The sequence below is a fragment of the Orbicella faveolata genome, unplaced genomic scaffold (assembly GCF_042242905.1).
Source record: "Orbicella faveolata isolate gen_17 unplaced genomic scaffold, um_ofav_v1 contig_27, whole genome shotgun sequence".
In the NCBI taxonomy this organism is placed as follows: Eukaryota; Metazoa; Cnidaria; class Anthozoa; order Scleractinia; family Merulinidae; genus Orbicella; species Orbicella faveolata.
The window spans coordinates 4,596,319-4,617,459 of NW_028301555.1; the positions used below are offsets into that span (position 1 = coordinate 4,596,319).

Below are 21,141 nucleotides of genomic sequence, written 5' to 3' on the forward strand. Positions count from 1 at the left end.
CTCAAAAACCAATACTCTATCTCCGGGAGGGTGGGAAGATAAGAAACCCTGGAAACGAGGTTAAAAAATTCATAGCTTAATTTATATTTTGTTACAGGAAACGTTTGTTTCTTTCGTAGAGGCATTTGATAGCCCAGTATGACCCTTAGGTGAGGCATTTGAACGCAATTTTGGACCGGGGATTGGGAATTTGACTGCTCGGGGGTTTCCCCGGGAGTGGATGTTGAACTTTCGCATAGCTTGCTGAAAAATGAATTCTCAGAGGTTGATAGGTTTCCACAACAAGCACGGGACAATCGTTAATAATATTCTATGAGATAAAATATATACGCCTTTGCACCACACGCGGGGGGGTCTTGCTGAAAGAATATCGGCTTTAGATTTCTGCAGTGAGCAGGTATCGAGCGCAACTCCAAGATTTGTCCAAAATAGACCAAAGGCCGATATTCTCCTCGTAGCGTTTTGAGCAAGCTTGATGAACAAGACATGATCTTATGATTGAAGAAAAGTGTTGCCTGTCCAATATTTTTGGAAACATTCTTTGCATTGCGAAGTTTCAGCTCAGATGTAGTGCCTTTTGGGTCGTCATTGTAAATGCAAAAAAACAGCCATCTCTTGGAGTCCCCTAAATAAATCAATCAAGTTAAAATAAGAAGTAAATGAAAGTATAAAATAGATTTTATCTTTTTGTCAACGAATCTGCTATAAAATATCAGTGTCAGATGTATGGCATCTTTATTCACCGGCACGTGTCAAGTGAATTTAAATTACGCTTTGGGGGGTGGGGCGGGGGAGAATTAGAGGGCTTTCACTTGAGATTGCGATATTAACTTCGCTAGATTGTAGGACAGTGACGGGACCTTGACGTCAATTGGAGAGCCAATTAGAAAATTTAACTATTATTAAAACTGACTTGTGCCTGAAGGCACATTGAGCAATGTGATTGTGCTTTCGAGATTCGAAAGGGAAGCGAGAAAAAATTCAGGTTTTACAACAGCCGGTTGACTGAAAATTGCAGAACTGATCGTTGAATTCCTGTTATAAGTCAATGTTTTTTTACTTGGATACATCAGTGTGATGGAACGCAAAGAATCTGAAACTACCGAGTCGTGGAATAAAAACAGACGATCGTATATATACAGTGCTTTGAAATACATACCACAAGAAAAGGTAAGAATTACTGTTCGCAACGAATATCGACACCAAATAACCAGTTTTCAAAACAACTCAAGCCGCAAAACCAGTCATGTTCTATAGTGAAGTTGGAATGCGTTAATTCCCCACTAAAACGTAAAATGTGTGTCCGGTGCACGTGGAGTTCAAACATGTGGCAATTTAAGTATTGCCTTAGGGTACATACACTCCTCGTTTAGAAGAGTCAGTATTTAACCCATTTCTATACAGAATTTCACGAATGGGGTTAATGAACTCTTCGAAGGCAACACAAGTTTTAACCAAATTCGATAAACCAAAGTTTTCCGGTTTCCGAACAGTGAGTGTTTCAGTTTCTGAATCATAGACATTTGAAGTTTTATTTTGACGGCATTCAAGGTGTCAGTCTTAAATGTCGCAATTTTGAGCAGCTTTGCAACGGAAATTTGCATTGCTTCGGTTTTAAAAACAGACCTCAGTTCTCTTTTTTTCCATGCATGACCTCTCTTACGAGTTTCAAGTCCTGAGACATCAATTCAAACCTCTCGAACTTCTCTTTCGAATTCCACCTCTACAGGCGCGAATCATATTTTAGTTCTGTATCAACTGGAAGTGTGTTAAGGTAAAATTTACCGCCCGAGCGAGTTTGTAATGCTGACGTTTTGAGCGTCCGTCCTCTGTCTGACATTTGAAGGTTTCCAAATCGTCCGACGAAAGAAATTTTAATTCCATCAGTAAAATTAACTTTCTTACGCAGGCGTATATTTCTTTCTAAATATTTGTTTTATTCCTCTGTGAAGAGATTTAAAAGTAAGACTCTTTTCTGTTTGTTTAATTAATTCGTCGCTTCAAATTCAATTCCCTTCGTCTGGTCCCTGAACCGGGTCAATTGCCCTGGGGTGACCCCTGGGGGAACTCGTGGTTGAGCAAGCAATTTTTCCCAGGTATCCGCTCGGGTTTATTAGTAAACAAATCGTCCATGTTAGGCAATCTCCTTGCGAGTGATTCGGAAATCTTGTCCTCCTTTTTCACGGCTTTGCGTTTCGAATGAAAATCGACCAACGGACGAGTTCTCCAGTATTGCGAAAGCGAGCTGTTCAATTCACTGGATTGTTTGTTTTGACTAAAGGGCTCTTTGCATATGGATGTGGCCATTGGTCAAAAGTGACCCGCATCGAAGCGAGGGAATTCTTGTCAATATAAAGCCGCGATTTCTTCAGACATTCGTATTTACTTTTGCTGCGAACGCTTTACAACTTAGCCAAGATATGGACCTGGTCATTTCCAATGTTGTTCTGGGAGATCTCTTGGAATGAATGCGGCTCGACTTGAATTGCTTCGCGAATATGGAGGAACGATCGCCATCCGATCGTGACGGCGAACTCGGCGAGGACCAACCGCATCATGCTTCTGTGTGCAAGAAGGTGGGGATTTTTTTCTATGGCAATCGAGGCAGGGATGTGGGAATTTAACTTTATGCTTTAAATAATTTATTGGTCTGATAGCTCGATCGAGGGAAATTTCTACAATTGGCGCGGTGCTGTGTGAAGCACAAACCTGTCTTTTTCATGTTCTCGACTTCGATTCCGGCAGACTCTAAAAATACGCTGCAGAGACGTTATAAAGTCATACCAGAAGAAGGCACGTTAAATGGCATTTCGTAGTTATTCACGTGTTGTTACCTTGAAAAATGCTTGTGTTTAAAACCTCACTAAATTCTCTTTACATACGAAGAACGGCGAGAGATTTTTTTGGCGGCTCTAAATTTCGAATGCAGCCTTTTGTGAATATTTCGGTTTCCAAGACCATGCATAATCAAATCTTCTATCGTCCTTCAAGAAAAAAAAGCTCTCTTTTGATACTCCATTCTTTTTCCGCAACGCCCGTTCATATCTTACTCAGTTTGTATATTTCCAATTTTTTAAAGATAATTTTTGGATCGTTTGGAAAGGTATGCTTCGATGACCGTATTGAGCAATACATACGGCTGTTTGAAATTGACATGACAGCCTTTTTCACGTTTTCAACCATCGTTCCTGCAATTGTCTCAATTTTATTTCACTAGAAGTGTTTTATAAATTCATGGAGGACGTCATTAGAATTTTAATCCTTTTCAATTTCCTTCTGACTTTGTAGAAACGTATATAAATACCTTTTGCGTTGCGATACATGTTTTAAAGTGTCGAAGTCGCGCGTACATGCGTATTAAATACTTTGCATATGCGATCCATGTCAGAGGATAAAAGATATTGTTTTGGTTTCGCCAGGTCTCAGCTGTGTGCTTGTTAGGTTAAATCATTATCGTGAATCAAGAACAGCATGATTCAGCTTACAGCAATTCAAACAAACTTTCGCGGAGAAGAAAGGAAAGGATACGACTCATGATCCTTTTCGTTTTCACACATTCGAGAATGGATGATCATTGTTCGTGTTCGATACTTGGCATTCCAATAAACCCGTATTGCAGTGGGTTACAATATATCTTGAGAGTGAATTGGAGTGTTTCAAAATGTTACCAACGCACCGCAAATGTGCCCTTACCATATCAGATCAGAAGGAAAATAAACCACAGATGCAGTCACTTAATTTAAGGATTAAAGTGTCTTTAGTGTGACTTTTTGCAAATCGAATAATCCTTTGTTCTTTGTTGTGGTTGTTTATGAGTTAATTTTATTATGTCATGGTAACTGAGCATTTAACAACCCTATTATAAAAAAGCGAATCTAATCCTTTATTCTCAATGTTTGGGTTAACTGAGGTCCCATGATGTTATTAAATGGTTCAAGTGATCCTGTCCATGAGTCATATGTCAGGCATGTGCCATGCATCAATGAATCAGTGGCCCACCATTTACTCTGAATACTGCTCTAGTTGGCCTGAGTAGAACTTCTCTTAATTAACACTTTTTTGTCGCAAATGGGACTCAGGTTAGCTTCAGTACTACCCTTGACAGCCTGAATACTAGGTCAACCTGAATAACCTGAATGCTCATGTTAGCTTGTTTTAAGGTTAGCTCCATAACTAATTTGACCCATAAGTAATTTGGACTCGGGTTGACTGTCTGTAAAGGCACAGCTCGGCTGGCTCTGAATCTTAGATTGACAAGGTGTTGTAACAGGTCACGTCTCTACAAAGAAGCAATCAAATGAGTTTGGGAGGCAGTAGGGGGGGGGGGGGGGAGGAGGGGGAGGGGAAGTGGAAGGCTTGTTTTCTGCAGGGGGAAGGCTCATTTATCAGAATTTGACAATACTACCTTTCTAGAATTATTGTAGAAAATTGATATACATTTCTAAATAAACATTTAGAAATGAATATCGAAAAATTGCAGAATTTAAGTGTTTGATAGATTTCCAGGAGTATATGTAAATATAGCAAGCTGTGAATTGTGAAAGTATGGTAAACAGGTGATGCTGCTTGTGACAACAGCTGTTCATACTGGTTCAAATGAAAACATATTCTATGTTTCTATTGAGTTTTAGTAGAATTCTATCAGGATACTTGTGTAAATGTTGTAGTCTGATTGGCTGAGCTATTTTAGCACTTTTAGCCATTAGTCTGGAGTTCCCTCTAGTTGTGGGTCCTTGGCACCCACAGTTCCAAAGAGCTGGGGTTTCTTTTTGTTTTTCAGGGTTCCTTTGCCTATTACTAAAATTTTTGGGATTGCATCCCAAGGATGCACTTTGCTTAAAAACTCTGTGTCCTTTTCATTTTTTGTGCATATGAGACTCACACCTTTGCATTAATGGGAACTCTGGATTTGTATAACTCTACCAGCATTCTGTCACAATTCAATCTGCACAAGATTCTCCTAAAGCCATTCAAAGGCCAGGTCACTGAGTAAACAAGTGTAAAATTGTCTATTCTACCAAAACAGTTAGATCTTGAGCTCCAGATTTCACTGAGGTGATAGTTGATAATAACTACTTCCTCTGTCTATTTCCTCTATAGAGAAAATGTATTCTACTTCTAAATTAGTGTATACATGTACTGTAACTTATGCAGAATTAAGTGAAATCTCTTGTTTATAAATTGAAATTATGGAGACAAGGATTTTGGCTTGCATATTCTGACAGGGTACTTTCCATCATACAGTTGAACCTCTCCACGGCAGCCACCTTGGGGACGGAGGAAAGTGGCTGTTGTAGAGAGGTGGCCGTTAGTGGAGGTTTGACTGTAAATTATTAGATTATCAGCTCGACATGAGGCTCAGCATGAGGTGACAGTTGTAATACTGTTCCTATGGTATCCTTTTTAAAACAATATGACTTAATGTACTCACCATGCCTCTCTGTACAAGGCAAGATCTATTAACTGGGTGCTGGAAAATTTATTGCTAATAGTAACCCATGTGGTGCACTGTTCAGTAGCATCTGTAGCTTCCAGTCTAGGAGGGAATAGAAATACTTCAGACATTAATTATCACAGAATAGGCCCTTTGCACGATCCGGTCACATGGTACAAAATCACACGTGCTGGTGAGCAAGCTGCACAGTGGGACTTCCAAAACAATGCAACTCGTACCAGTCCACCTGGACCTGCCTTTGTTTTGGAAGTCCCACTGCACAACTTGTTCACCAACATGTGTGATTTTGTACCATGTGACTGGATCATGCAAAGGACCTATTAATGTTATAGAAACTGGGATAAGTTCTTGCAAGATGAGACATTTTGGGCCAACATGGGCTTTGACCTTTTACCTTTAATGACACAGTTGAACCACCTGTAAGTGACCACCCAAAATGTCAAGCTTAGGTGGTCGCTTAAGGGAGGTAGTCGCTTACGAGAGCTTAGTCCATATAATTTTGGGTCAAAATTTTGCCTCATTAGCATGTGGTAACTGAGGAGACTTACTCCATGTTTTAAATGTTTTATTTGTGTGTAAAGTCAATTTCGTGAAAAAAATGGTACTTCCCATTGGAGAAAGGTTTGTCTGTTGTACTAGCCAGGAATGTGATAATGTTACAACACCTTATTATCCAATTTCTGCTCTATTATCTGTCAAGTGGTGGCTTACGGGAGGCTAAAAACAAATGAAAATTTCTAACTTTCAGTTCTAAAAGTGGTCGTGGTTGCTTACACTACGAGAGGTGGTCGCTTACAAGAGGTTTCAAATATAGTGATCTGACTTAGAAACTTTTGGTATTTTGGAAAACTGGTTGCTGAGGAGAGGGAGAGAAAGAGAGTCAACTGGAGGTTCGACTGTATTTGTGTTAACTTTCTTTTTTTCTCTCAGATGGAGAAACTTATTTATCAAATGCAAGATGAAAAATCTGGAGTGCCTATTCGAACAGTAAAGAGCTTTATGTCCAAGATTCCTAGTGTCTTCACAGGTGAGGAAAATGTAGTTGAATTGTGCCCACCTATAAAATTTATATAAAAATTTTACTTTCACACTCTGAGAAGTAAATAGGCTCTTTCTATAGATGGACCCTGGCCTTAAATGTTGGTGCTCCCTGAAAGGATCCTTCTCATATTAGATCTCAAGCCTTCCCATTTTTTGACCCTTCCTTATATGGGCCAATCCTATCAAGGGCCCAAAAATGGACCCTTTCCTTTATTGAATCTCATTGATAGATGAAATACTATTTTTTTCATATTCAGGTAGTGAGCTTGTGGACTGGGTCATGAGCAATCTTTCTATTGAAGACAGAGGTGAGAGAATTTTGTCATTACTTACAAAACTGAGTTGTAGCATTTCTGTCAGAGTGGGCCATTTTGGAATTTAAATAAAAAGAACAAGATGTTCACTAGAGCGAAATGTGAGAGGTATTACATTTATATATTATCAGAAATCTGCTTGTTATTAATTAACAGGTTATAACCTGAGTATCAAGATTGTTTACATGTACCTTGTTTCATTTGCCAGTTCTCAAAATATAGACAATCACCATGAATGATTGTTTATATTTCGAGAATTGGCAAAGATCAAAAGAAAAGATCACTATAGTGACTATGTAAGTAAGATTGTGCTCGACTTGTAATTTTATTTAAAGTGTGTTCATTGTAATTTAGTTACTTTTACTTTTACTTTTTTAGTTACTGTAAAACAGCAATTTTGGGTATTACAGTCAGTTTTTTTGTAGCTGAACCACTGCAAGGGAAACACTGCTGTAACCTGGACATTCTTGTCTTGCTTATCCCTTCTGTGTAATTACTGAACTTTCTTTATGATATACACCTCACTAAAATTTCCAATTGGAGCTGCCCACAAGCTTAACCACCGTAGAGAAAGTTGACTGTAAATGTTTTTTGCAGATTTCCAATAGAAGGGTAATTGAAGTAACACTATGTGAAGTCTCAGTCTTAAGCTTCTATAAATTGATCTGATCACCCTGTGTTGTGTTGTACCTCTGTTGCTAAACTTATGACACAAATTCCTGACTCTTCCTGTGATCGAAAGTTGGACACTTGAGGTCAGCACACACGAGGGGACTAGTAAACGTAATGTTGAACCTGATGTATATGGGCCCTTGATGGACCTTTTTACAAATGTTGCCCCTTCCCAATTTTCCATTAAAACAAAAAATAAGTCTCATTGTTCAATTAATCTTGCCAAATTTAGTAAATATGCAAAGTTTCATTGAGAATCTGTTGCAAACTCATGAAAATATGGAACCCAAACTTGCCATTTTTTTATGCAGAAATGTACGCCAAGGGGCAGCACTTGCTTAGCATCCTTAAAGTGGTCCATTTTCTTGCATGCATTGATTCTGGAAAAATGGTAAATACCCTCAGGGAATGACAAGCAAACTTCTGTTTATTTTATTTTTATCCAGGTGCGGCAGTTCACTTGGCCTCTCTGCTTGCAGCTTATGGTTACATCTTCTCCATTACCGATCACCATTTGATGGTCAAAGATGATGCTTCATATTACAGATTCCAGGTGTGTCTCACCTTACATCTTTCAGGAAACATTCGCCAAGGGTATATCTTACCCATGACTGTACTGCTTGAATGTCAGTTGACAGTCTTGACTAGATGTGATCCACAATGCTCATTGTTTTCAAGAATCATGTTTTGAGTCTCAAGATATTTGAAGAATTTTTCCAGAATCTTGATTAAGGATTTTGAAGTTTTGACCCCGGCTTTTTATAATGTTAAATACAACATAACAATGACTTTGAAAAAGACTGATGTTCAGCGGACAATAATTAACTCCTCAGAGCTTTATTATCTAGCTCTCTGCACGCACTGCAGGCCTATGATGCTCCCTCCTCATAGGCCTGCAGTGCGTGCAGAGAGCTAGATAATAAAGCTCTGAGGAGATAATATTATACAATAATAGGCCTTTGTTGTTTTAGACTGGGTAAATAAGCAACAGCTTTTTTACTGGTTAACTACGTGCATGCTCTGCCAGCAGCTGCGCAGGACAAACTAAAATATTTCAATGTATATTTTTGACGCTCTCAACTTGATACTCATACATGTACATTTGGCTGTTGTGTTTGTTGAAACTCTGCCACTCAAAGCTGTCAAGCTTTGAGGAGCAAGTTGAGTTGTTCAAGTCATGAAAGTTTCAAGTACCTAGGGCTGGCATGGATAATACTCAAATTATCTCCCCTGTTAGGGCTTGAACCCACATGGCTCCATTCCGACCATTAGGTCACTGTGCTCCCATGGTTTCTGCCTGTATCGTGTGTGTATTTTAATACAATCCTTGGTTATTTATTATTGGCATTATTTCTTTCAGACACCATTTTTTTGGTTATCAAATAATTGGGAACCTGAGAATGTAGATTATGGTAGGTTGACTGCATAATTAACGTTAATTGACATTTCCAACATTTTTATCGTGGTCACTAGTAATTTTTGAATGCAGGCGGTGTACAATGTGTAGTCCCATGTAAATTATTGGCTCTGAGAAAACTGTTAGTGGAGCAAATCAGCTACTTTGACGTAGTTCTCTTTATTTATTTATTTATTTAACTTTGCCGAAATAAAATACCTATATACATCAAAATTTACTAGGCAGGAAGACCACTACAGCCTAGCCAATTACAATGGATCCCTCTTTAATAAGACTTAAACTAAAACTACATGTACTCATAAAAAACAAGAAGAATCAAAAGGAAACAAAACAAAAGTTCAAATTGCTAGAAACAGTTCAATGGCAGGCACAGAAGAGTCCTTACTATGTTGCTCCTTGGACAGATTGTTCTTCAGGTTCTTATGTCATCACCATCGTACAGATCTAGGGCCCTATTGTAATATTGAAGTAGTAAACATTTAAATGAGGCTAGAGAGATGTGACTTGTGTGTAACTCAGTGGGCAGAACATTCCATGTACAGCACGTGCGTATGAAAAATGAGTGTTGATTAAGGCATAGGGCTTGCAGCGTTAGTGCTACCCCTCCCCAAGTCGACACCTACACTGTATTCTGGACTCAATGGTATTGGCAAAAAAGCATTAGACTGTTGGGACGCTAGCCTAGTATAACTCACAAAACAATGTCCTACAGTTATGGTCATGTGGCAAAATCGCCACCTTCTGGCATATTTTGATAGGGCTTCTCTTTACCCTGGAATTTACCAATATCTCTGACAGATGCATGTATGCAGTAGGTGAATAGAGCCATTGTGTTAATAAAAAGGTGTCTTTTCCAAGAACTCAACTACAGAAATTTCAGGACTTGCAAGATCCTTGACTCTGAAGAACTTCACCTCTGTGTTGCAGTTCAGGAGCTCAATAGATTTCATTTGCCTTCATTTTTCAGCTGTTTATTTGTGTAAAAGGACAATGCAAAATAAGTCTAGACTAGAGCTGGATGACTATGAAGCGGTGAGTAATCTGGAAGTCAAATAATTTTAATATATAAAATAAAAAAAGAATCTTATAGGAAATCAATTGCTAAAAAGACAGAGGAGCATTTCTGTTTTGGGTTTATCGGATCTCATTTTTATATTGAGTAATGTAACTTATATTTTGTGCTGATGCGGTTTCATTGTTCTCCCTCTTAGGAAAATCTAGCCAAGCTACAGAGAACGCTTGCACGGAAGTGGGAATTTATATTTATGCAAGCTGAAGCACAAGCAAAGTGAGTGACAAATTCAGAAATAATAAAGAAAACACAGAACATTTGCAGGTTTCTCTACAGTCATTGGCTGTTGCTCAAGGTCTAGTGGCCTCATGGTTGGTGCGCTGGTCTCCGAATCAAGCAGTCTGGGTTTGAGCCCTGGCCGGGGACATTGTGTTGTGTTCTTGGGCAGGACACTTAATTGACTCTCACTGGGCCTCTCTCCACCCAGGTGTTTAAATGGGTACCGGCAAATTTAATACTGGGGATAGCCCTGTGATGAACTAGTGGTTGTGTTTTGACTAGGACAATTTTAGCTAGATAAGGTCGGAAAAGTCCGGAAATGCAGTGAAAACAGTTCGTCTTGTGTTTAGCGAGTTAAGAATGCACGCTGTTTTCACCTAAAAAAAGAAGCAATTTTCTCGCCAATATGACCAGAAATTCATGCCAAGTTATACTACCTCGCGAGATGGTATAACTCGTCCTGGTAAGTGCCGCGGCCAATCAAATTCTGCCTAGTGACAGATGCCTGCCAAAGAATCCGGCAATAGTATTTACCAGACGTTCGTATCGCAGTTCAGTGTGTGAAACTGAACTTTTAAAATGGTAGCCAAGTTCAGCAGTCCTTCTCATTTATTTTGGTTTACCATTCTAATGGTCCTGTTAGCTTCTCCAGTTCCTCAGCCAGGACCCTACCTATGACACAGCATCACTGTGCAGAACGAGTTCCTGCATTACAAAATTTTGTTGCATCTTCCTCATTTCTGGGGACGTTAACCGCATCGTCTGGAAGACGATGGGAAAATATGTATACTGATGTCAGCATTGTTCTTACAGGGTTGATAAGAAGAGAGACAAAATGGAAAGACAAATACTAGACAGCCAAGAAAGAGCATTTTGGAATGTTCACAGACCACCGGTAAGAAATCATTAGCATCAATATTTCTCCACCGCATAGTAAGGGATGTCACTAAGGGCTGGCTGTCGGCTAATTTCATTAGCTGAACTGGCTGAAAGAGAACTTAAATCCAACTGCAATTTCACACAAAAGCAAAGACTCAATAGACTTTGGAGCTGCTGGGCTCGGTATTCTCTGAGCTACATCTGTAAGTACCTATTGATGTATCAATATTTATACAATTGTTGTAGAAAAAACTATTCTTTAGTCTGTTCTTTTTGCAAGTATGTTGCTTTCCATGCAAAACTAAATCCATTTATGGAGCATATGCACATGGCAGCCATATTGGTGTTCCAAAACACTGAAACAGCAGCCATGTTGGTGTATCAAACCAATCCTGTGGGTGTTCAACTCTTTTCTTATATTAACACTTTATTTAGTTCCAATAAATTTGCATGGCTACTGGACTTGTGAGTGAATACGCTCTATATATTGTTTTTGTTTTTAGCCAGGTTGTGTGTCTGTGACTGAAATAGACATTAAAAAGGCCTGCAAAGCAGTAGATACGTCACCAAGTGTGAAGAGGAAGGTACGCCATGCAATGTACATATTTGTTGCGTTTATGTCCTTCTGAATTCTGCATATTGTTATTGTAATGTTGCAATGGACTAATATCCCATTGAGAGGGAAGTAGAAATACTTCTAGTCACTTCTTGCTACAGAAACCAATCACTCCACTCTCTGACAGCTAAGGGAAGCAGTCTGCCAGTTTTCACACAAGTGCATGGTTACAATAATATAATGCATGAGCAGAATATTATTTGCAGCAAAACACATTTTGACAGGTCTATGGATGAGCAGACCATTATTTTGTAAGCAGTTATTTGCAGGTCCTGTAGTGGGCTGTCAGCCAACTAAAAAAAGAAGGGAAAGACACATCAAATGATAATTTGATGATGTACTGCTCTCTCACAGGTTAACCTTTTGGAAGAAGACTCTCCACTATCATTATCCTCCTTGTCTGCACTGGACGGTGTAAAACAAGAGGTACAAGCTGTTAGAATTTCTTATGTTCTAAGTACAGTCCCTAAAATCAAGCAGGAGCTAGCTGCACCCATATTATCATACATTTTGAGTAGAAGTGGCTCCAAAAAAAGAATGATTTTTTTTATTTAAAAGGAGATAAGTACTGTAAGAGTGAAGGCACAGCGTGCTTTGCCCAGAGTCTGATATGTAACCAATAGGCCATTTTCACTGTCTTTGTACTGTACTATACTTATTGGTTTTCCTTAAGTGTTTTTTTTTCTTACTTGAGGTATGAATGTATTTTAAACATTTTGTTTTGGTTGTCTCCCTCTCGGCCAGAGAATGGACAATGTTGATAATATTGTTGTTTTATGTCGATAAACAAATTATTATATGATGTAATTAGTGTTGTAAGAAATGTTGTCTAGCTAGTAAGGTAATCTGTTGTTGGTGTCACGTCTTAAGGACAGTGCCTAGTAAATACAGAGGTTTTTGCGCCGGGTTAGGAGCACGCCGAAAAAGTAGATCTTTGCAAGGGCCATTGGAATCCACAAAGAAAAACTGGGATAACTACGCATTTTTCCGAGATAATCAGCCTTGAATCTCAGCAAAAATGTCGACATCAGCATTTTCTGAAAAAAGAAGGAAAGGATATTTCTTCACAAATTTTCTTCGAATTCTCCTTTGCAAACAGAAAAGCAAACACATTTATAAAGATCTTAAAACTGCATGGTAAATGGTAACATAAAATCCATTTTTGGTATGTTTTTAATATAAACAAAATCGTTGCAACAGCGCTTTTAGCGTCTCTGACAGCCTTCCTCTGATTCAGCCAAAATACAGTCCAAATACCTTCTGCTCACAACCAGAAACTAATCACGTGTTGAATAGGCTTGCCACTTCCATTTCATAACATAAAATGTGGGGGTAACCACGCGTTTTTTAAAGTTATTGATCTTTTTTTGAAAACTTTTACGGTGCTCGTTACATTTTTTCCTGTCACCTCCCCAGTAAGTAAAACATTTGCGTATTTCGCACTTGTTTTGCGCGCGTACTACGCCATCTGCAGGTACTTGTTTTACAGTTGGATTTCAGTATAATTTCGCCAGATGACAGCTAGTTTTTCAGCTGGAAGACGTTAACAGTTAGTGGTTAGTGAGATGCTGCTATTTTGGTGTTCCTGGTTTAAGTACGGGTTCATTAAACTTGATTTGGTCACAGCAGGAAAATTTTGCATTCTTTTAGTCGTGTACTTGGTAGCGTAGTTGATTGCGTCAATGTCAACCCCAGCGCGCGCGTGGCACTTAAACCATGCCTTGTGTGATGCGCAGAAGGTATGTGCACTAACAAAAGTAGGCACCGTCCTTAAAGAGCTAAATTATAGTTTGTGTTTATTCCAGGTGAAAGAATTAAGAGAACAGCTTCATAAGAGACGAATGAAGACTTCACAGGCTTCTGAAAGGTGTGCAACAAATTTTCATCAAATTTACCTAAATCCTTGCTCACAATACACATCTTTATGATCAAATGGTGACAGGGGGATTTTCTGGGCATTTGGGATTCGGACTTTTTTGAACAATACCTCTAGAGTGAGCAGTTCACGTTTTGGCCTGGGATGGACTTGTACCCTACCTAGAAGAAGTAGGAATACTCCAAGATTTGGACTTTCCCTTTTTACCAAGTGTCCTAGTGCCTTTCTAATAGGAGAGCAGGAATGGCACAGGGGTGAGAGCGCTTCGCCTTCCACCAATGTGGCCTTGGTTTGAATTATTCTGGACCCAGCGTCATAAGTGGGTGGAGTTTGTTGTTGGTTCTTACCTTGCTCCGAGGGTTTTTCTCCGGGTTCTCCGGTTTTTCTCCCTCCACAAAAGCCATCACTTCTGAAGTCTTATTTGATCTGGAAACAGTGGGCAAAGAGCCTCTCTGTGGGATGTGTCACTACAAATTCCTATTTATTTATTTATGTATGTATTTATCGATTGATTGATTGATTGATTTATATTTAATAAATACCTACTTTCTAATGAGCACTTCCCCTTAAGTTCTGTGTACTTAATAAACGCCCATACTCTAACAATCTTAACATCGAATAGATCGATTTGAAATTACGAAGCCAATTGCGTTATGACTATAGTTTCCTTAATGGTTCAGTTGTCGAGTTAAAGATCTATTGTCGTTCACTTAGGTGCTGTATCACCTTCAGATGTTGATATCTAAAAAGGAAAAACGCGCACCTTCCGCAATAAGTGATCGCTGTCTAATAAGCGCCCTCGCTAGAGTTACCAGAGCTGAATTTTCTCCCCAGGCACTGAATAGATTCTTTCCTTTTTTGCAGTTTTATTCAGAGATGTGAGCAATATGCCGAGTATGATGCATTTATTTGGGCTCCTGATCCGTCCAATCCGTGGGTGTCAGATGATATTACGCTTTGGGAACAAGATAAGAGTTTGTAAGCTATTATGATTATAACATTGAGGTTAAAGATGATTTCCATTCCGTACTGCGCAGTCTCGGCACCAATGTTTGTGAGTCTCACTGGATGGAATGCGAATCGATGTTATTCGTTACTAACTGCATACGTTATCTTTGAGGCATTTTAAATTGTTTTTCCAACAGTTTCTTTGATTTTTACAGGTACGAAATTGTTTCATCTAGTGATACCAGAAATAATTACAGTTACTGTATTGGCGGTTGGCATGAAACTTTGAATTTACTTCATGTAATCAGTTGCAAAATGGTACATTTTGTGACGTCTTACATGAATCAAAACAGAAAACGTAAACAAACTATGGAGAGTGCGCAGTACGGACTGGAAATCATCTTTAAGACATTAAGGACGTTTTCTAAACCCAGCGCCCGTTATTCAAAACATGCTCAGAACAAGCGTCAATTTTGATATGATTGTAATGTGTAACTTTCCGGTAACAGTTGCTATTTAACTTTTCTGCTCTGCAGGTCTTACTTCAGCTATTCTCAAACTCTCAAATGAAAAATTCTGTACAACGGGGCTCGAGATAATAGACTAAAAGTCACATCTAAGGCGGAAAAATGATTTGTGTTTAAGATAACGTGGAATTTGAGATAAAAGGGTTCGAGATAGCGAGTTAAGTTGGGTAGTCACGAGCGTTTGCAAACCGCAAATATGCAGTTTCCAGTCTTCCATCTGGGTTGTCACACAACGCTTCCCCTCACCAAGGCCTGGTTGACACTAGCGACATAATGACATAATGACACAATCGCTTATGTGGGTAACGTGAACATCGACATATAGCAATCAGGAAAGAATCAGTTTTTTTCCTTCTGTCATTATGTTCGTGCTTTTATGTTGCTATTATGTTGTTATGCCAGGATGTTCACACTGCAAACATAACGGCCTTCTTATGTCGTAATGTTTACGTCATTATGTCGCTAGTGTAAACTAGGCTTAACTGGGCACGAGCGTTGCCTGACGACGCAACTATAGGCTGCGAAGGTGACCAGAATAACTCATAGCGACTTGAGTACAGCCAAACTATGCGATTTAATGTCAGATAGAAGTGCCTGTGAGTTTGGACGCTTGCTTCTAACATGTGTCTGTTGAACCAATAACTGCTTATCACTTCTTTTCTCTACCTTGATTTGTCTGTGAAGTTCTAGAAATTCTGGGGTGAAAGAATACCTGATCAGTCATATCAGTATTTTTGATAAGAAATACCTTTCTTATTTTCTTGCAGACATTATGTTCCTCCGAGGCGTGTTAAACAATGGGGATTCTCGTTATCCGAACTTCTTGCTGATCCTTTAGGAAGAAGACATTTTACGCGGTTTTTAGAAAAAGAAATTAGTGCAGAAAATCTAGGGTAAGAAACGTAGTTGTATGCTTAAACAACAACAACAGCATTTAAATGCAGCCCCAGGCTTGTTCTGGCCCTCTCTCTTTTACGCAACGCTACACAGCCAGAGGACCAGAACTAGAGTAATACAGGCTCGGAGTGCTTGTGTGAAACGCTTTTTTTCTTTTAGGAAATCAGGTATTAAAGTTTGCACTGGCGTTTTTTTTCTTTCAGATTTTGGTTAGCTTGTGAACAGCTCAAAGCGACACCAATACGACATGTACCAAGTAAAGCTCAGGAAATATTTAAGTAAGTTCCAGTTTTGGTTTTCATTTATTTAACTTCCCCAAACTAGCATACTTAACTTATATACAACAAAAATCATTAGGCTGGGAGACCACTACACTACAACGTCTGAACGGTTTCGAGCATGTAAGCAGTGACAAGAACGGAGAAACATGCACGTGGAGGCAAGCGCGGGAAGACATGTCACCGGTGAAAAGAGCGGAAAAACATTATCCGGTGAAAAGAGCAGGAAGACATGTCACCGGTGAAAAGAGCGGGAAAACATTATCCGGTGAAAAGAGCAGGAAGACATGTCACCGGTGAAAAGAGCGGGAAAACATTATCCGGTGGAAAGAGCGGGAAAAAGACTTGTATTCGGTGAAAAGAGCGCGAAAATTCGCGTGCGCCAAATCTACACCTGATTGGCTAAAAAGGCAATATGGTTACTATGATAGATAGTCGCACAAGTTTTTGAATCGATAGACAGTTCGGAAAAACGGAAATGTTTTATTTTAATATACTACTTTTGCACTATATGAGAGGGTTTAAACATAATCCGTGCTAGAGAAGTGGAGAGAGCCACTTGCTCAGAAGTCCGCAAACTCAGACGGATTTTCGCTTAGCTTTTCACTTGAGTGCGAAATTTCGTTACTCTATCTCTGAAGAGCACAGGTTTTAGTTTCGATTACCCAAATCTCGTCTCATTTTTGTTTTAACCAATTCGTTACTGATTCCTTACTGTAAATTTTCTGTCTTTTCTTTTTCTCAGTGAATATTTATCTGAAAGTGCAACGTCTCCAATTAACGTTGATTGTAAAACAAGAGAAGAAGTAGAGTTAAATTTAAAACATCCTGGACGATACATGTTTGACGCTGCTCAGGTAAGCATGATCACATGAACGTAATATAAAAAAAAACTGAATTATGCTTTCAGATTTTTACAGAGTAATGGTACAAAGTGTCAACTACGCATATGAACACGGACAACTGAACACTACACAAAAACAGGAGATTCGCCGGAATTGAGGAACCTTCCTTCCAGTTGGCGACATGTGCAGCAGAAAGAGTTGATTGGCTATTAAAATTTCGAAATAGTTTGCCCGCAACCCGCGCTGTTTACCCGCGACCCGCGCCTTTCACCCGCGACCCGCTCTGATTAGACACTCCCGTTCTACCTCCACCTCCTCATTATCGTTTAATGAAGTTAGGTTTTGTTCATCCATAGGACCACATTTTCCAGCTGATGAAATCAGACAGCTATCGCCGTTTTATCCGCTGTGACCAGTACAAAGAACTTCTCAAGGCTCCTTCAAACAAACAGAAAAGGTCAGTAACCAAGTAGTGAAGTTCGCAATGTAGTGTGGCGCTTGTTTTGTTTGGTTTACTTGCCGAGTTTAGTGATTGGTTGCGTGAAGAATGCGCTAACCAATTAGCTTTAGCCATTGGTAGCCTTATTTCCGTGAGAGATTGCAAAGAGCCAATCACAGCTTGGTTAAAACGCTTGCAACCGGTGTCTGTTTTGCTCTTTGAATGCGCTATTGAAGACCCTGTGAATTGCACTTAAGTGGTTTTGTGTCAGTTAAGTTCTTAGGAAGCCACCGTAGTAGTCAATAAATTCAGCTATGGAAAAAAGAACTAAATTTTCGGAAGTTCTTATCGCTAGACTAAAGTTTCAGGTTTGAAGGAAAGTACTGCATCACCCGTGGCGAGAATTCAAACTTTTTTTGGACTCGGAAATAAGTGGCGTTTTGAGTAATCTCTCGTACAAAACGCCCTGGGCTCTATTAAATGTAATCTCGTTTCTTTCTTTTTCAGTCCACTTCCCACAAAACCACTACAAAATTTGGCGCGGATTGCTGGCAAGACATAACGTCAGTTGTACTGGATATTTATTTCTTTGAGAATAGACTATAAAGAATTAATTCTACCTTTACATAATGGAAAAAGTGTTCTGTAGCCTTAGAACAACGATTTAGAGGAGCAGAACGCAGCGCGAGGAACTCAAAAGGGAGCGCGTTTTTCTTCCCTAAACTGCTTGTTGTGCAGCTCACCCTTACGATCTGATGCCCCTTGTTAGCCTTAGGAGTAAATATCATTTTGTTATTATTGTTTTGAGATCGCTTATTTTTTTTAAACGCTTGTTAGAACCCATAGGACATTTAGTCGCTAAGTAACTTGAAGACTGATCGTAAGAATTTGTTTTCGTAACGATCATTGTTACTTGGTGAATTGTAACGCAACCTGTCATGAGAACGTAGGTGTGTAATTCTAGGTATTTTAGTGGCAAATGGAATGAATATCAAATTTTGTATAGCAGTTGGCCATTTAAATAGTGTTTTGTTCACAGTAAATGATCAAGTTCAAAAATTTTGATGTGAATGGCCAGAGAAAAAGAAACCAGTTGACATGTAGGTGTATTTTCAAAGTAAAAATAATTTTTCAGCTAATTCTTCTAACGCAATGTTTTTTTTCGTTTCCACAACCTTCTAACTGTAAATTCCACGATTCGATGAAACTGTGGCATTTTGTTGATTTAGGAGTTCCTGGTCTTAAACTGTCCTGACTTTTCCGATGATTAAGAAAATACTGTCTAATTTCTTTAAAATTCAGCATGCTATATATAAGGTAGTCATTATGTTGTGCTGTTTCCGTATTTTGTATTTCTGGAGAAGCTTGAAATTGTAAATTCAACGAGTAATTGAAGACTTGCACAGCCGTAATTTGGGTCGTAACGCAACGCTTTTCGTAACGGCATTATGTCACGCAACGTCTCTTGTAAAAGCTGTGTCACGATACATGAAACGGGTGTGCGTTCCCCACTAGTTAGGAAATTAATATAAAAAATGTACAATTATAAAAACGTGAATGGGATCATTTGAAACTGTATTAATAGTTATTAATCTATTGAGATTTGACATCACTATCATATAGTAAAGTGATAAATTGGCTATTTAATGGATAAATAGAATTTATTGAATAACACAAAGTGATTTATTGCGAGAAATATTCTTGAAATGAATAAAGACGATTTTTTTTCCAGACCAGCTTTTAAAAACACACTCCATTAGTGTATTTTTTGTTTGGTTGTTTTTTGACATACTATAATTTAAAATGTGACCCCTGGACTGGACCATGACCACACACTGATGTAAGCACAGAGATGCACTGAAACTTATTGAGGCATGCATCCCAAAACTTGTGGTTGAGATGCACCGTAGGTTTGATTTCCACCACTCACGTCAACTCGCATTCCTCCCTATGAGGGCAGGTTCATTTTTCCCCAAACGACAGCTTGTAATCATGCCTAGATGCCCCAGAAATAGCAGATATTTCTAGTTTTAAAGTGGTACTATGATCAAATTTTTACCCCTTGATTTTTTTGGTGTATTGCATAGAATGGCATGAAAGAATAAAAACGCCGTTTACCGTTTGCAAATATCTGCATTCATTCCAGAGATATTTAAGTTTGAAAAATGTGTAAAATATGCGAACGAGATAACTGATGATGTCATATACTCAACCCAATATTATATCAAATATATAAATAGAGCTATCTTGGTCAATTTCCAGTACAGACCACTGAAACTTGGTAGGCTAATAGTTCTACAGATAGCACACCTACGGCAGTAAAAAATACTGTTCCCATGGCAACACACTCTTTTCCAGTTCCCACCCACTTGATTTCAATATTTTAGTGATTTTCAGCTCAAAAAATATTTAAAAAGGCCATGAACTTGACCTAACATATGCATATGCTCTCTGGATCATGCATATGTGGCACCATTAGCAAATATCAAAATGGAATGCCAAAGGTGGCCAGAAAAGCCATTGATATTGGAGAGGTCTGGAACTCAGTATGTTGCCATGGTAACAAAACTGTCAAGCTCATATTGTGGAGCACATTTAGTAGATTCTTACTGCAAAGAATCAAACATTTCTGATACAAATTGGCTGAGATATCTTTCTTCATTATATTTGATGGAAATTTGGTTGAGTGTATGACATCATCACTTGGCTAATTTCCATATTTTACAAACTTGAGTTTCTCTGGAACGAAGAGGTATTTGAAAATAGTAAACAGTGTTTTTCTTCTCGTACAGGCTACTTTATGTTTTAAATGGCTTAGATAGGAAAGATGGGATTTTCATCATAGTACCACTTTAATGTCCGCATGCTAAAACAACAGGAATCAAACTCAAAAATGGCCACCTTGAGAACTATGCAGTTCATAAACAGATTTCTAGTTTTCAATATTCCTATGTTGATATCTCCACCTTTAAGGGGATTAACCGAACAATCCAGTGCATTGTTAAACAGGTGTGACTGCTTATCTATTGTGTGAAGGTGTTTAAGTCACACCTCTTTTCGAGAGACTAATATTTCTATCTTATCTCATATCTCCGGTTACAAGGGGATTTTCCACACAAGTCTGCTCATGATTACAGGGGTATGATTGCTTTTCTATTGTGTGAAAGTATAAATCACAACTCCAGGGGTTTCATTTTAAACATTTCAAGCAGGATGGCAACTGGTTTTCAAAGGCAGGCAAAACGTTTTTTAAACAAAAAAACTTTCCTCTAGATGAGGAAATGAAACCCCTGCAACTCTTTACGATCAACTAATATCTTGACGTGCAAGGGGATTTTCCTTCCAGGTCTGTCTGCGATAAAAGGGGTGTGGCTGTCGATCCTAATTCTACCCGACAGGCTGAATATTGAAACCATAATGAAAATGGCCTGGTAAAACACCCTGCAGTTTGTTAAAGGAACTGATGAATCCTTGACCAGAGTATACAATGTGTAATTTCCATTAACGAGTGTGAACCGTAAACAGTGTTATTCAGGCTAATCTTAGTGAAAGCCTCCACTCTGGTTAGGCTGAATATAACTCCGGTTAGCCTGAATATTGTTCAGGTTAGCCTGACTAGTGCTCCAGTTAGCCTGTTTATGGTAAG

The 21,141-nt window shown here is 38.8% G+C and overlaps 1 protein-coding gene across 2 annotated transcripts; it reads left to right on the forward strand.

The window, feature by feature from the left end:
• The first annotated feature begins 927 nt into the window (after positions 1-927).
• LOC110068583 (regulator of G protein signaling 7-like) lies at positions 928-19,226 on the forward strand. Of its 2 annotated transcripts, none has more exons than XM_020775979.2 (17): positions 928-1,170; positions 6,386-6,482; positions 6,754-6,804; positions 7,929-8,035; positions 8,843-8,894; positions 9,867-9,931; positions 10,111-10,187; positions 11,004-11,085; positions 11,573-11,653; positions 12,040-12,111; positions 13,491-13,552; positions 14,426-14,539; positions 15,804-15,929; positions 16,137-16,211; positions 16,957-17,068; positions 17,413-17,513; positions 18,003-19,226. In XM_020775979.2, the coding sequence occupies exons 1-17, from the start codon at positions 1,078-1,080 to the stop codon at positions 18,055-18,057; spliced, it is 1,422 nt and encodes a 473-aa protein (XP_020631638.2). In that variant the 5' UTR covers positions 928-1,077; the 3' UTR covers positions 18,058-19,226. The 2 variants fall into 2 exon arrangements, with proteins under 2 accessions (XP_020631638.2, XP_020631637.2); XM_020775978.2 differs by lacking the exon at positions 928-1,170 and adding an exon at positions 2,111-2,576.
• Positions 19,227-21,141: the final 1,915 nt, after the last annotated feature.

Coding starts and splice junctions, on each gene's coding strand:
- LOC110068583 (XM_020775978.2), top strand. CDS start 2,469: ATGCGGCTCGACTTGAATTGCTTCGCGAATATGGAGGAACGATCGCCA. Junction 2,577..6,385: donor ATGCTTCTGTGTGCAAGAAG/GTGGGGATTTTT, acceptor TTTTTCTCTCAG/ATGGAGAAACTTATTTATCA. Junction 16,212..16,956: donor AAAGCTCAGGAAATATTTAA/GTAAGTTCCAGT, acceptor TCTTTTTCTCAG/TGAATATTTATCTGAAAGTG.